The sequence below is a fragment of the Eleutherodactylus coqui genome, chromosome 7 (assembly GCF_035609145.1).
Source record: "Eleutherodactylus coqui strain aEleCoq1 chromosome 7, aEleCoq1.hap1, whole genome shotgun sequence".
Taxonomy (NCBI): domain Eukaryota; kingdom Metazoa; phylum Chordata; class Amphibia; order Anura; family Eleutherodactylidae; genus Eleutherodactylus; species Eleutherodactylus coqui.
The window spans coordinates 126,692,535-126,708,848 of NC_089843.1; the positions used below are offsets into that span (position 1 = coordinate 126,692,535).

Here is a 16,314-nt window from a genome sequence, read left to right on the forward strand (position 1 = left end):
ATGCTTTGCTTCAGTGGGAGAGAACCTGCTACCAGAAGGGTCTGACAGAGGTTTTTAATCAAAACTATTTGCCAAGCTGCTTCATTTTTTTTATTTGTGATGCATTGTAGCAATAAAAAGGCTCATTCCATGCCGTACAGTTTTGATGTTTTTCCAAGTCCGGTTTGAACACTGCCACAAACTATAACGAGAGCACATTTATGGTGCGAATAAAGAGTAGTCCTAAACTGCACCTTCCAGTGACAATGGAACTTTACAGATTGAGGCTTTTTATGTCTTTGCTTCTCTATATGATGATTTTAATTGATAGATCTGTGAGCCACAGAGGTCCTCTTTATTAACATGTTTTCGTAAATTGTGTATGATTTATGATGTTGGCTATTATTTGCTATGCCTTATTCGCTTTCAATTTGTTACGTTGTATACTTCTGTCTCCCTATTTCAAAACTTCTGTCTATGAATGACAAACACCTAACCCTTTTTTTTTTTTTTGAAATGCTGATAAGTCTGTATTTTTTTCTGTGTGCCAAAGAGATGTCTTTTTCAATTACACTGTCACACATTCGTACTAAGGTCAAGATAAAGAACCTCTTGATCTTGCTCAAACTACTCACATGCCAATGGTATAATTTTAAAAAAGTGCGCCCACCCCTCCCCACTTTGCAGGTTTTGCTACATGAAAAGAAAAACCCCATGTGCAAAGCATTATTGGAGTTCTAAGCTGTCTGTCTGTGGCGACTGTGTTACCTCTCTCTTTCATTATATTGTTTCCCTCCCTTCAAATTCTTAGGAGCAAGTTAGTTCTAGCTGCACAAAACAACAATAAACAGCATTTACAGCCATTACATAATGTGGGAAATGAAAATGAGCATTAGTACAAATATATCTATTAGGTTTTCTCTCTAAAGATTAACTATTTTTTAGCCAAGTTTGCATACAGATGTAGCGGAGTTTAACTTGAGACTTAACTCATTGTGATAACTTTCAGTGCTGAAGTTTATTTACACTTTCAATTGCTTTTACAATGGCTTTTGTCAAGAGAACAATAGCCTTTTAATGGCTTAACATATCTTGTCCCAGAAAGTTATCGCAGAAGTTAAAACTCCCTGTAGTATAACAAGAGTTGAAATTATTCACTCTCTCCTTTCTTAGATAATTTATTTAATAATTAATGCAGATTATATTTTGTGTCATAGGGAGCTAAAAACAAGCCATGGTAAATGTGGTGATGCCAATGAAAATAAGGTAGCTGGCACAGTATGAATACCGTGTTTTCCCGAAAATAAGACACTGTCTTATATAAATTTTTGACCCAAAAGAGGTACAGTGTCTTATTTTCGGGGGGTTCCTCACCTGGTCCGTGGCGTCCCGATGCCTCGTGATGGACTCTGGCGGCGCTGTGGCAAACTGTAGTGTCCTCCGCTCTGACATCTCAACTTCTTCCTGAGTGACGTCACTGAATCGCTGTGATTGGTTCCTTGAACGTCGGCTGTGATTGACCGGCGCTCGATCCAATCACATCGCTCGCTTTGCTGGAGGCGGGATATTTAAAGCCCCATCACCAGAGCAGAGGACACTGCAGTTTGCCGTAGTGCCGCCGGAGACCATCGCGAGGCATCGGGACACCGCGGACCAGGTGAGTATTGATTTTTTTTTAAAGCAGTTTAGGGCTTATTTTGTGGGAGGTCTTATATTTCAAGCCTCCCCTGAAAACCGAGATAGGGCTTATTATTGGGGTAGGTCCTATTATCGGGGAAACATGGTATCATTGAAAATAAGAAAGGTTAAGTTCATCAGCTATCTATACATGTGTGCACAACTCATCCAAATTGATCACAGTATAGATGACCAACTCAGGAATTCCTCTCTAATACAAAGTATTTCTTTGTTGGATTCTGGGTGTTAATGGGAAGAGTTGTACAATATCAAATGCTAGCTTGCACATTCTAGACTCACTGATTTTCAATTTTTGCAGTGAAACACGTTTGCCGTACTATGCCAAAATAATGCCCTACTACCCTTCCCCTGTAACACTACCCTGCTGTGCCAAGATAATGCGGTCATGCATACTGTGACTTGAGATATAAGGTTGCAACAACCCGTCTAGAAGAAAATTATGCAAGACAATATGTTATGAGGACAGATCGTTTTGGCCTTTAAATACAGAAGTAAAAATATTGGGACAGTTGGCCCTTTATCCGTTGCCATAGTTTTGTTACCCAGTCTTGCACACACTCCTAACATTGTCTAATGTTTTTCATGTTTTCGGGAGGTAGGTAGGAAATTTTATAGATAACAGATATTTTGCATGTTCACATAGAAAAAAAAAAGTAATTAAAGCACAGTTATATAATTTTGCATATGTTCATGGAGCTGAACTAGAGATTTGCAAACTAATTTATGGGTTCTCAAATATGAAGCTTTTGTCAAACTTCTGTGTTTCAGTTTTAGAGATTGCATAGCAGAAAGCAATGAGAAATGAGTATGACTGAAAGCTTTAACTACATAAGAGACAGACAGTCTGACGTATGTGGGGGTAGCCCATCTGTCCACACACGTCAGGGTAACAAGTATAACGTGTGTTGGTTTTCAACATGCCAAGTCGTTTGCTCCCTAGGCAGATATGTTATGTTGGAGGAGTCTGGCAGCCGCTTGTCCGACCCTTCCCAATTGAAATAAACATTTCTGCCCAGCTGATCCGAGGACACATGTTTATGGGGGAGTTGGGGAGATAACTGCTAAGACCAGGCTATTCATGGATGAAGTGCAGTCTGCCTAGCCATTTCTGTATTTCCATCTCCTGCTTAGCCTTTTACAACTGTATAATTAAACAAGTGTATGCTCCTCAGTAATAGCCACTTCTTATGTTTGCTGTCTCTGTAGGTGAATTTGCTACTCCTCGTGCAATTCTGACTGGCCATGATTGTGAGGTTACCTGTGCTGATGTCTGTGCAGAACTTGGCTTGGTAATAAGTGGTTCCAAAGGTAAGGAGAAGCCTTTACCACCTGCAGTTAGGTGTGTGATATCCATTGGTTTCCTCCATAGCATTATTGGGTATTGGTGTATCTTGACGCCACCGGAAGCTAGGGGTTTGACAGGATTTCCATAAGGAACACCCCCTGTCACACCCCTAGCTCCCGATTGGCTCAATAGATGATCGTCCTGCTACCGTGAATTTAGTCCTGAAGCAGCCGGCGCTCTGCTCCACCGATGTGAACGCAGGTACCCTGGCATTCCCCTTGCCCGGCGCACTGCCCTACCTCCTGAAGCTGCGGCCCCCCCGCCACTCATTACCGCTCACCACTCCAGCATATGCACCCTTGCCCCTCTGCTGCAGGCAAACAGGTCCACTCATTAAACAGGGTGTCTTCCATCCCCACCTCCCTGCTCCGTCCAAATGCTCCGCTTACTAGTTTGCAATGGCGGCTCTCTGTGCAGCGCTCACTGCTCCCTGGCATTGCACCACTGTGAAGTTCTGACGCCAACTCACTGTGCACCTCTCAGCGCTGCGTCCCACTACTGCTCTCAGAAGTCCTAACCATCGGCTCTCTCAGCAGCGCTCACTGCTGCGTCCCACAGAACCGCTCACAAGTGCATACCGCCGTCTCCGCAGTGGTCACCGCTGTGTTCCACAGCAACGCTGGCTCCATCCGATGCCTCCCGCCTTCCTCCACGTCTGCAGCTGCCGCCTACAGGACCTATGAGACCACTGTCAAGGAGACAGCCAATAAGGAACGGGCAGCAACCCCCTGTCAAACTGCATGTATCTTGGCTCCCCCAGTACTTCCAGTGGCGTCAAGATACACTAATACCGCATTATTGTATGTATTTAATCAAAATCCATGAGGGGTATGATGTTTTCTTATTTTGTTTATTTTAGAAGGTCCTTGTTTGATACATTCTATGAATGGAGACCTTTTGAGGACACTGGATGCTCCAGAAAACTGCCTCAGGCCCAAAATTATCGAGATCTCAAGAGAAGGACACTGTGTTATATACTATGAGAAGGGCCTTTTCTGTGTATTCAGTGTGAATGGGAAGCTTCAGGCCACTAAGGAGATCGATGACAATATACGGGTAAGATTTGTTGTCCTATACGCAACAGTGCAATAACCTCAAACAAGTGCAACAGAAGGCCGCTAGGCGGTTTCCGTAAGACCTAGTCACCACATTTTAGCAAGTCTGGAGGCGGTGCAGGTCAGAATCAGAAATAAGGGGGCTTATTTATGAATACCCTCTAAAGGTTTAGACAGTGCAAATTTAGACTGGACAATCTTAAAATGCATCAGCTTTATTATTCGCGCTCTGCTGAATGACAAATCTGGCACATTTTAAGATTTTGTAGTCTAAGTTTAGGCCACATATTAGTTGGCTTAGTTAACACCAAAAATTGCGCTACAATATTTTACACAGTTTGTGGCAATGCGGTGCAATTTTCGGTTTTTGGCTCACCTAAAAACCATGTGACTATCAGCCTGTGTAAACAGGCAGTCTCTCACCTATGAACAACTGCCTGTTTACTCTGAATGGAGGAAGGTGGTTGGAAGAGGTCTGTGAGCACTCAATCTCCATTCACTGACCCCTTATATATTGGTTGGGATGACGCTTAAGCACTAGAGATGAGCGAACGTGTCCGTAACGGACACATCCGCACCCGGACACCGGCTTTAGCGAACACTGGAGTGTTCGCGCGTAAGTGTCCGGGTGCCGCCGGGGGGCGGGGAGATGCGCGGCGGCGCGGGCGGCAGTAGCGGGGAACAGGGGGGAGCCCTCTCTCTCTCCCTCTCCCCCCCGCTCCCCGCCGCACCCCCCCGCGCTGCCACGGCGGCCCCCGAACTTTTTCGCCCGAACACCGAGGTGTTCGCAAAGTTCGGTGTTCGGGCGAAAAAGGGGCGGGGCCGAACGTGTTCGCTCATCTCTATTAAGCACCTGATAGTCATCCCGTGTAAATGTACCCGAATTCTGTTCCTGCAAATTTTAACAGGGATGGCGAGTGAGCATTGTAAGGTAGTACATCATGTGAAATGTTCAGTTTGAGAAGAGAGATAGTGTGTTCTACCCTTACAACCTAGTAAAAAAAACACAGGTATCCTTACAGCTTAGGTAAATACACTTGTATTTAAACATGTAAACATGTCAACCCTTCAAGCCTGGACACCATCATTAATGTGGGATAATGTGGGAAAGTTGGGATGATGACACTGAGAAAATGTAAATGAAAAAAAGGGTATATTTTGTTTAAACAGAAATAAGAGCATTCAGTGCTGGAAAATATTATGATACTATTCATGATGCTTGTTGCAATGGATGGGCCCTTTTATGAAGGTTTGTCACAGTTAATGGTGTACAAGCTGTTGCTCTATTTGCCCTTTGAAGAAATGTATTAGAAAGCAACACAGAGTTTGGCTAAACACGTCCTTAAAAGAATGGATTTCTTGTGTGGTGCAGAGTGTGCAGAAATGCAGTCCTAAGCTCTCGCTCACGACCTGAACGTTGTAGGTTCAAGCCCTGCTTGTTTCAGGTAGCTGGCTCAAGGTTGTCTCAGCCTTCCAAGGTCAGTAAAATGAGTACCCAGCTTGCCAAGTAACCCATACCCAGTCGGCCAAGAAAACGTCACAATGTGACATCACCCTAAGAGTCAGTCATGACTCGGTACTTGCACCTTCATACCTAGACTTGGACCGAATATTACTTCAAGCTTGTTTCTACCTTTTGGTTGCATTGTACACATTGATGCCAATGTATGTTTTTTCCACCACTTAAAAAAACTTATTCTGCTAAAGTGGTGGAAGCTGTGATCCCTACAGAATATCTAGTGATCCCTACAGTTTAATTGACTAATATCTAGTCTAATTAGAGAATAATATAGAGAATTAAAACAAGGTTCAAATCCTGTGTTTCTCCTGACTGCAGATATTGTAGCCTTTGCAATCCTATCATCATAAAGGCTGCTACATTAGGGTTGCAAGGAAGAGAATTTATAGAAAAACAATCAATATTGGCTTTTCTTGAAACTGGAATATATCCTGAAACCCTTCTGGACTTACACCGCTATGTTGCACCTAAGACAGCACTGTCTTCAGGTCTTTTGCCTGTAAGGATATTAATATGAGACATAATAGCAGATCTGTCAATACGTATGATCTGCTCTAGATAGAATGATCACAAACAAATGCTTTGCAGGCCCTTACTCACTGTCCCGGGGTAGTTTGCATCCCCACGTTTAACTTTGTAGGGTCCAGTATTGTTTTGTTTGCAGTAATAATGTTCATAATCTGTCACTTTCAGTTGTGATTATGTTGTCAGCCAGGCTAATAAATCTGTAAAATATCTTGAAATCCCTTGCCAGCTAAAACAGTTTCTGCTGTGTTTCAATGTGCGCTGGGAGCTAGAGTTTGTTGCCTGAGGCTGGGGAAGTTCCACGGTCCAGGCAAACACATGTGTACTACAGCCACATGTTTTTCCCCTCTTCCTTTTTTTTTTTTTAAAAGCAGTCCCTGTTGGGTTTTAGAGTTAAACAATCCACAGCCCCTTTTCCTCATCTGCTTCTGCACTTTATCATGCTGGCAGGCAAGTGGCAACTGTGTGATTAAAGTCCAGACCCCCCCACCCCCCCACCGCTTTCCAATGTGTAATACCTACCCATGGATGTGGCAGACTGATGTTTTCACTGCTTGCTTCTCAAGTAATAGGAAGGGGGGAGGGTGCCAGAGGTGAAGCCAAGGAAACCTAAGGTCAAGTCCGACTGCCATTGACTGAATGAGGGGAGTTAAACAGGTTGTGTTTCATGTGTCATGGTAAGCCCAAGCCCACAGGATGTCGACAAAAGTAACAATTTACAATCATCAGACGCAGGACAGAATTCTAATTTACTTTCTTGTAGCCTGCTCATGAAAACTACCAAGAGACCTCCAGACTGCCTGGGGATACTCACGGTCTAATCAACCTTATACACCTGTTTTTGTTTTAAATGCTGCATTGCTCACCAGAGCCCCGGCCAACAGCATGTCAAAGCACATCTACCATGCAATGTTTAGACGTCAAAATGAATAACTTGGATGGAAAGGAAATCCACTCCTTAAACCGAGCTGTTACCTGAGGCAAAGACACTAGCTCTTGCAACCCAAGGGATCCAATTATTTTCTTTGTCTGGAGATTGGAAAGGGCACAGTAGCTGCCTACATGGCATAATCTACTGCATAGGAGGGATTTCTTTGTGCTTTAAGTAAATAATAGAGGCTTATGGCAACAATGTTGTTCGGCAACATAAGTGACGCTATTTGTTCTGTTTTCTTCCATTGCCGGCTCTTGGAAATATCTAACTGTCAGTGCAGTTGACCGTGTGTGAGTGTTTGAGATGTTCTGGTTATTGTAGCACGAATTAGAGGAAGAAACAATATACATACATTCAGTTTCCGTGTAAAGCTAATTGCTTTATATTTTACTCTACATGTTTGTAAACCATTCAATCAAACCTCCAAGTATCAATCATGGGCAATGTTTGGGTTTGAGATTTCTTAGACTGCATTAAAGGGGTTTGTCTAGGATTAGAAGAAAACGTCTGCTGTTTGTTTACCAGAAACCGTGCTACATCTGTCCGTGGGCTGTGTCTGGTATTGCGGTTCAGCTCCTTTAGGTTTTATGGGGATCAGATGCAATACAAATCACTGACCATGGACAAATGGGGCACTGTTTCTGGAAAAACAGCAGACACTCTGTACTAGTCCTGGACAAAAATCCTTTGTGTGGATGACTAAAGTACAGATGGCTGTGCTACTGTATATACACATTCGTTAAAGTGACTCTCTGGGCCTGGACAACGAAAGATGGGGTTACAGCAGCTTCTCTGACTACCTGATGCACACTGGGCATTAGTATGTATCCTTCGTCTAAGACACTACAATTGCTTTGATTAACCAGTGCTGCCCATGTGAGCAGTGCTGGCCAGTCAGAGTAGCAGGAATTGGCTTAGACTACTAATGAGAAGTGTGCATCAGGTGGTCAGAGAAATTGTGCAGCAATCTTTGTTTGTCCAGGCCAGAGGGTTGCTTTTAAAGAGTTTTTAATTTTTAGATGTTTAGCAATTTCTTGGTGACCTCTTAAGTACTGCTCTGGCTATTTTCTGTTAAAGAATACTGAAATTCTTAGTTCTATACTTGCCGATTCCTCCCCCATCAGTCTTCTCACACCACCTTCTCCTCACCAATCTTCTCCTAGTTCTTCAAGCCCTCCGGGTCATGTCACCTCCAGCCGGCCAGATCCCCTTCTTCCTGTTATGTGACGTAGTGTTCACTGCCTAGCAGGCAATGCTGAATTCTATGCTGGGCTATTGCCGCGACTGACTCAATAGTATATGAACACTTGTGGCGAGACATCGCGCATGAGCAGTTGCAACAATTGCCCGGCATAAGATTCAACATTTCCTGCTAGGCAATGAGCACTACGTTACTAGTGAAGTAGCGTACACTGACCTGCAGGAAGAAGAGAAGAGAAGGATCTGGCCGGCTTGCGGTGAGGTGATCTGGGAGATTGGAGAAGCCAGAAGATCATCGGCAAGGAGAAGTTGTGGTAAGAAGACTGACTAGGGAGGAATAGGTTAGTATTGTTTTTTATTTTTTTCTAATGACAGAACCCATTTAAAGAAACAGCCCTACGGAAATGTATTTTTCCATTTCTGCACCCTTTACCTAATTGTCACACTCTGGATGTCTCCTGTATATAGGACTACTATAAAGGAAAAATACAATTTCAATATAATATAGATCCCAAACTGTTAAGCAGGTAGATATGCAATATGTGCAGTAGACTACAGTTAGGATAAATGTTTTTGTGATGTCAACATCACATGAGCGTCCTTGATGCAAGAAATTTCAGAACACTGGTTGTTTATGCAGAGGAAAAAGTTTTGGGAAACGCCTGTAGTAGAGGAACAAGCGGATTATGTTTGTGAAAAGATTCAGACACAGAACATTTCTAACGTAATAATATGCTAAAAAGGTAATTTTTTGGGCTATACCAATACCTTATGGTTTCTATAAAAACCATAGCTGTCTGATACTTATCAGATACTATCTTGATTTTTAGATTTCTCCTGGATTTCTTTTCCTGTATGCTATGCTAGCATTCCTATGATGCATCAGCTCGTCACATGACATACTATAGCCAGGAACGCTATCTTTTCTCCTTAAGGAGAGCACCTAGAAAGTGAGTGAGGAAACTTATAAGGCCACTCATGCTCCTCTGGGTAATATGCAAATAAGGGAGATGGAACAATACCTCTGCAACTCCACCTGTTGGAAGGCAGCATTCCTGCAAGTCAATGTTAGACTCTTTATTAGAGTTGAGCGAACATGCTCGTCTGAGCTTGATGCTCGTTCGAGTTTTAGCCTACTCGATGATGCTCGTTACTTGAGCGAGTACCACGCCATGTTCGACCCCTCCCTGTATTAACCCCTCCCCGCATTACCACTTCCTGCTGAGACGTGCCAGCGTGCGCACGTCCACAGCAGTATCTGGCTGGCTGGCTGGCTGAGAGAGAGAGATGCGCAGAGCAACCTGGCGGATCCAATACAAAAATGCTCGAGTCCCCCATTGACTTCAATGGGGTTTGTTACTCGAATACAGCTCTCGACTATTACAGAAAGCTCGACTCAAATAACGAGCACCCGAGCATTTTGATATTCACTCATCTCTACTCTTTATACAAGCCTTGTAACTATGACTGGGAATTGAAAGCCAAGCCAGAATCCATACACAGACTGCTGTTTTCATCAGTGCACAGTAGGTTTCTGGTTTGGCTAGCGAGAGGCCTGTGACGTGGGTCAGGAACGCTCCTAGAAGGAGAGTGAGTAAGGAGACTTATAAGACTAGAGCCAGTTGCATCTTTGTCTCCTGGGAGGACAATGTCATTATCATTAGCACCCTCTATGTTCACCTAAATAAGCTAAAAACCATATGTATACAGCCATGGACAGTGAACTATCATCTCTTTTATTATAACTGTGTTATCCAAGAGGAGTAATCCTCAGCAGTAATGTGATGATAGTTTTTGTCCGCCTTCCCTGTGAGGAGCCCTTGTGGAACAGTCCATGGCAATTTCATCATCCAGGTAGTGACCTGAGAGAACAGAAAGAAAAGTAAATCCCAGGGGGTCATTCTGTGATTATATGACCCAACTGAAGAGTTTTCAGATAGGAAGGAATAACTAAAAAAGGTAATACTAGCTGACTTGTATATGCCAGGGGACTAGTTCTATAATGAATGAGAAAAAAAAAATACTGGAGAGCTACATTACTTTATCATCACGGCCCCTTAATTCTTAGGCTTCGGTGCAGGTCCTGGAAGTAAGCGGAACTCCTTTACCCTTCAGGATGGCTGGGTTTTGTGTACTGCTGTTTTCATGAAGTGTTTGTACCAGAGACTCTGTAGGTTTAGTTTCCCATATAATGTAGCCTTCTTTTTTTGCCCTTCATCACAGCATTGAATCATGGTCGAAACAGGCCAGTGTACAATTCTCTACTGTTGCAGACTTGCCACAAAGTTACTTCTTAAAGTTTTTTAAACAAGTTTTCCTTAAATGTTGTTTCACATTTCTAGAAGTCTACAAAGCTTTAGCTCTTCAACATTTACATACACTTTCCAAGTATTTCCCTGTATTCCCTTTTTCTCTGTAAGGCTATTTCTCTATGAAATCCTTGCCATATTTCTTATCTTTTTTTGCTGTTAGATTTAACTCCCTCTACAAGGTCTGTGATCATATATACTTTCTTCACTTGAGCCTTATCTTTTCCTCCTTCACTCCCCCTTGTCACTTGATGCTGGACAGTCCACCTTCAGATTTTCTGACTCATCAGCTTTACATATAGTATGCTTTCCTAACTTGAAAGGGTTAGTCTTATAGTATCTATATGTCATGGAATAGCAAATATGTGAAGTAAATCCATATTCAGCATAATATAGTTGTATTTCCCCACTGAAGAATGAAGTTGGTATTAAACATTTTTGATTTAGATTTCCTTTATATGCAGGTTACATTGCAAGGTTAATGCATTTTAATTTTGTAATTTTGGTTCGTCCAAGGTGTAAATGTGGTTAATTTGTACTAAGTTATAATGGAAAATAAGCAAAGCACTGTAGTATGTAATAGTCACATAAAGGTGTGGACCAGAGGCATAACTTGAAGCTTGTGGGCCGCATTGCAAAACCTGTAACAGGGCCCCCAACTATAATGCTTTATTCATAGTACTGGGCTCCCAATATAGAGAAGAGAGGCCATATGGGCCCCCTAAGGCTCCTGGGCCCGGGTGCAACTGCATCCCCTATAGTTACATCCCTAGTGTGGACCATACATTGGATTCTTTCCATACTGCAGGTGACACATTGTCCCAAATGCTCAGGAATGAGCCCATAATTTCTGTCTTGATATGAACCTACTTGGTGAAGGTCTTAATAATTTATTGCTATCACATTTTTTAATCACCTTGTAGTCAATCGTTGTTCTCTGTTGGTATCTAAGGAATAAATTAATAGTGTGTCATTCGTTCACACAAATGGGCAATTATCGACGGATCCGTAGATCATTCAGCCCAACACTTCATATTTTTTTAAATGTAACATTCAATACAAAGTCGGGAATAAATTCTAGTCCCGAACATTCCCCTCTCCCAGTAGGAAGATTGTGAACTTCTAAGACGCATCCAGAAATGAGATAATCTGAATAGATGGCGGTGATTTAATAAAGACACTGGAGGAATCATTTTCTCAGGTTATAGAAGGGTTAAAGATTAATGGCTTTAATTTGCCTCTTACTATAGAATTTCTCTCATAAAACGCTTAGAATATAAAAAGTCACTGAACCGTGACTGGAAGGTTAATGGATTTTCTTCAGATGAATTTTCTAAATGTAGCAAATAATTATTTGTCATGGTAATAATTGCAATTCAAAAATAGCCTCAGGAGATTTCGGCAGAGCAAACAAGGGATCAAAATGAGTATTGATTTAGCTTATGTAATAATCTATAGCAGAGCATCTGTATAGGGATACATGCTCGCTTATACGTCTCTATATTCAGCACAGACAGCCATTGTTAAGAATGAATGCTATAAAAAAAGACATAAAGTGGTATCCGTTCTACATTCTATATAAAGGTCTATGATGGCACTGTGTGCGGCCATACTTAAAGAGCCAGAGATGATGATGTATTCCAAAAAATCATCAAGAACCACCTAAGGCTGACCTAAAACTAACACAATTGCTGGATTTTCAAATTTTTCCAAAAACAAAAATACTGTGTAATAAGTTAATAAATATTAATTTTGTTTCCCCTTAGAGCATGACTCTTCTTTCTCAATATCCACCTTTTGGTCTCCCTTTTCCAGTTTTCTTTATACCTTTCTCCTGCATAACCTTTGACGAATCCCCAGGGATAATCTGCCATAGATAGAACATCCCAGAGTTTTATCCCCCATGATCATGCGAAATAAAAAAGTTGCATTAAAAAAGGACATTTTCTATGTATTATGATTCCCATGTGCTTCTAGCTTGTTATGTCTTGAACTTTACAGGCAATGCTGTTGAGTCGAGATGGACAGTACCTGCTGACGGGAGGAGACAGTGGAGTTGTCATGATTTGGCAAGTATGTGACTTTAAACATCTCTTTGCCTATCCGGGCTGTGATGCTGGCATCCGATCCATGGCCGTGTCCTATGACCAAAGGTGAGATTTGGTTTGTATTTGACGTCTGTCTACTGCTTAGAATGACAACTTGGAACTTTTTTCTTTTTTTTTTACGAAGTGAACTTTCATAAAAAATGACAGTACATCTCCATCAGAAATAATTGTAGACCGTGTAACAAGCTATTTTATTGTATGTTAAACCTCTAGCCTATATAACTCGTAACAGCTCTTGTAGGCACGGCCCAACTTTATATTGTAAGTCCTAGCGAAATTGTATTTCATTACCCATCGACTTAGTCATCCACTTTGATTATATGAGGGAAATAAATTAGAGCTAACAGATAATGTAGTAACATAATACTCATGGTGAAATGTAATAATTTTTAATACAAATGTAGATTTATATATATAATCCTATATAATTGACCATCTGCTCTTCCACTTACTACTTTCAGGTGCATAATGACTGGAATGGCATCAGGGAGCATTGTGCTTTTCTACAACGACTTCAACCGCTGGCACCACGAATATCAGACAAGATATTGATACCATGCAAGCTGTCCATATTACTGATGCACTGAAATGCTCTCTTCCATCGGGCTGTGAAAGCCACCTGCCACTGCATAGGTCCTTAGAAATGGCTATATTACATCTGAATGTAATTTATCAAAACTCAAATCAGCAACTATTTTTAGAATTAATTGCTATTTTTGTAGACCTTGCTTTACATTTTTGTGAGATGAGAAACATGCAGAAGTATAAAGGCTGCTGGGTTATGTAGTAAAATATATATATATAAAGAAATATATATTTTTTAGTCCTAAGGAGACGTTTATTTTCATCTGTGTAGCCGGATCGTTAGCTTAACTTGGTGGCCATGATAATTTATGACAGGTCTTTCACAATGACTAGGTTTTCTCTATCTTGATTTTATCGGAGTGGTTGAGGAATACTTTTTCTCCAGACATTTTAATCTGGACCTTTTCATACATCTTCCATTTTGCAGCACCTTTCTTTTTCTTTTTTTTTCCCCCCTGTTTTTCCTTAAAATGATTGTAATATCGCAGCACTGAAAAATTTAGGGTCAAGGGAATATTTGTAATTGTGGTTAACGGATTGCATAAAATTAGGAAGAAATGGGTCCCATCTTGATGCCTGAGCACCGTGTTCAGTAATAGATTACCCAGATGGTTTTCCTTAAATAGTTTCTGCTTTAAGAGGAAGTAAAATAGGTGGAGAATAGCGCAATGAATAGGAGGAACTAGATATTGCCAGTAGTAGGATCAAGGCTTAGCTCTTATAATATAAAGGGGTTGTATGAGATTAGGGAAACATGGCTGCTTCCTTCCGGAACCAGCCCGTTTTTTTTTCAATGGCCTCCATCTGGTATTTCAGCTCGGCCGCATTCACTTGACAGGTGCAGACCCGTAATACCAGGCACAAATTGGTGATGTTTCTGTAAGGGGGAAGCAAGCACCATGCTTTTTCTCTTCTCATACCATTGGCTCAAAAAGAAAAAAAAAAAACTCAAATTCTTGATGGTGACCAGATATAAGACATTTGTACTATTATCATTTTTCAGCAGGGCTGATGTTCCATCACTCGTGTGTTTCTCGACATTTCTATGTGAATATATTAATATCCAGCAGATCATAGATGGCATCTAAAATTATGCAGACTTTTTCAAGTGTAATAGAGATCATGTTTCTGTTCTCTTACCATTTAAGTGGATACAGATTCTTCCTTCTTAGTAGTCCAGTAACTCTCTACCACTCGATCTTGGTTACTATTAGTTGTAGCACCAAACCATGTTGATAAAAGCAGTTTGTAATACGTGTCGGGTGATTTCCCCCGAAGTTCTAAAGTAATAATGTAAACTAAACAACTTAAACTTATTTTGTTGTTGCATAGTCTTTACCTTTTTCTACAAGAGTGCTGTGCAGAATTCTGTGAACCTATTTGTGCAAAAAAGAACTGTATTGTTTCGTAAGTCTGTATTGCATAAAGACTTGTTTGTACTTTGTGATCTGTTTGTGAGCTGAACCTACATTCCTCATCTTTCTTAATCAAGAATTTGTCTACTGGTTTGCTGGTACAGCTCACCCTTTTCTACTCATTCAGTGACAATCTTTTCAGTAGCTGAAGTGTGGGATCCAGTACGTTTGAATGGATAAAAATAAAATGGAATTTGTAATTGAAAGTAGTTCATGTTACATTATTTCATTGTGCTGCGAACGCATGTATGATACAGACAAGGGTAAGGGGGAAAAAATTGGCAGATCTTTTTTTTTTTTTTTTTTTTTTAAGTGGTGTTTCCAAAATGGATCTATACGTCATGTAGCATATCAAACCTGGGCACTCAGAATGATATTACAGTGGCGTTGAGAAAGCTAAATTAATGTAATTCCATCAGGGACTACACAAAAAGCACTAAAGCTGTATGGGACCGTTCTTCCAGCGAACATACTGTATAGCCTAAAAGACTAATTTAGTATATATACATTCATCCTTCCATGTCTCACACTACTAACCTCTTTGTGGTTTCTAAGACTCTCCTTCCTTAGGTTTCCTCTGTGCCAGACCACTCCGAATTTGTTTGCGGTGTCTGTTGCCAATCAATTTCACTGCATCAAGAAGCCAAATGCTGAAAAGTTCACTTATTTGGAACAAGTTGGTAAAGTTCTCAATATGTAGGTGTGCCAAAAAATGTCATCACATGATCCATTTGGTGTTTGATACTGTAAATATAAAAAAAACAAAACATGTTTTAATATTTAATTTAAATCTACTTTTTTAAAAGTACAACAATTCACAGAAGTTTTATGCTGCTTAGTTACCGGTTTCCAACACTGAATGGAGCATGTGATGCAATTTTTTTTGTACACTTCTGTAGGGGGAAATATGGTGGAACCTGCTGCTGTTCAATCAATTACTATGGTCTTGGGTCCTACCTAGTCGGTCATGTTCATGGAAAACGCCGAGCAATACTATCAGCATTATATGTAGAAATTGATCTACACACATAGGAGGGGTCAAACATCGGTACAATAGGATTGCATCCTAATTGCACTTAAAATGTTATACGTTCTTATATCCTTTATCTCATTTTCACTCAAACACGAATAAAGGGGATCTGTCGGCTCTCTGACTTGTCTTTTCAAAAATACTTATATTCCTCATGAAATATTTTTGGAGCACCTTTGGTTACAACTCTGCATTTTACCTTTTCTCTGTTGTTCCTCCTAGAAGTATATGAATAAATTGAAAACAGAATGTTGCCTTCCTTTTCATATTAGAGTGTCTTTCTACATGTTACAGGCAATGTGTGAAAAGCTGCCATTGTATAGAATGACGAGGCAATCTACAGAATACGTGAGGTTTTTAGGCAAAGTACCAAATGTGTGTTTTATGTTATGTACTTTCGCGAGGCATTTTATAGAATATCTATCCATTATATAGAACAAGAAGTACTATTTTAGGCAAAATATGAAGTCCTAAAAAGGCCTTTATTGAAAAAAAAAAAAAAAAAGTAAAAACTTATATGAAAATGCAGTAAGAAAAAACTGAAGTAGGGACTTTCTAACTGAACCTCCCCATATATACACACACACACACACACACACACACACAGACCCC

At 40.8% G+C, this 16,314-nt stretch overlaps 1 protein-coding gene across 2 annotated transcripts in view; it reads left to right on the forward strand.

The window, feature by feature from the left end:
- The window catches only part of LRBA (LPS responsive beige-like anchor protein), a 503,130-nt gene extending 488,252 nt beyond the window's left edge, over positions 1–14,878 (forward strand). For both annotated transcript variants that reach the window (XM_066573657.1, XM_066573658.1), the window contains 4 exons: positions 2,884–2,985; positions 3,882–4,078; positions 12,566–12,717; positions 13,134–14,878. In XM_066573657.1, coding sequence (XP_066429754.1) covers positions 2,884–2,985; positions 3,882–4,078; positions 12,566–12,717; positions 13,134–13,224 — 542 coding nt within the window. In that variant the 3' untranslated portion in view covers positions 13,225–14,878. The remainder of the gene's footprint in view (positions 1–2,883; positions 2,986–3,881; positions 4,079–12,565; positions 12,718–13,133) is intronic.
- The last annotated feature ends 1,436 nt before the right edge of the window (positions 14,879–16,314 follow it).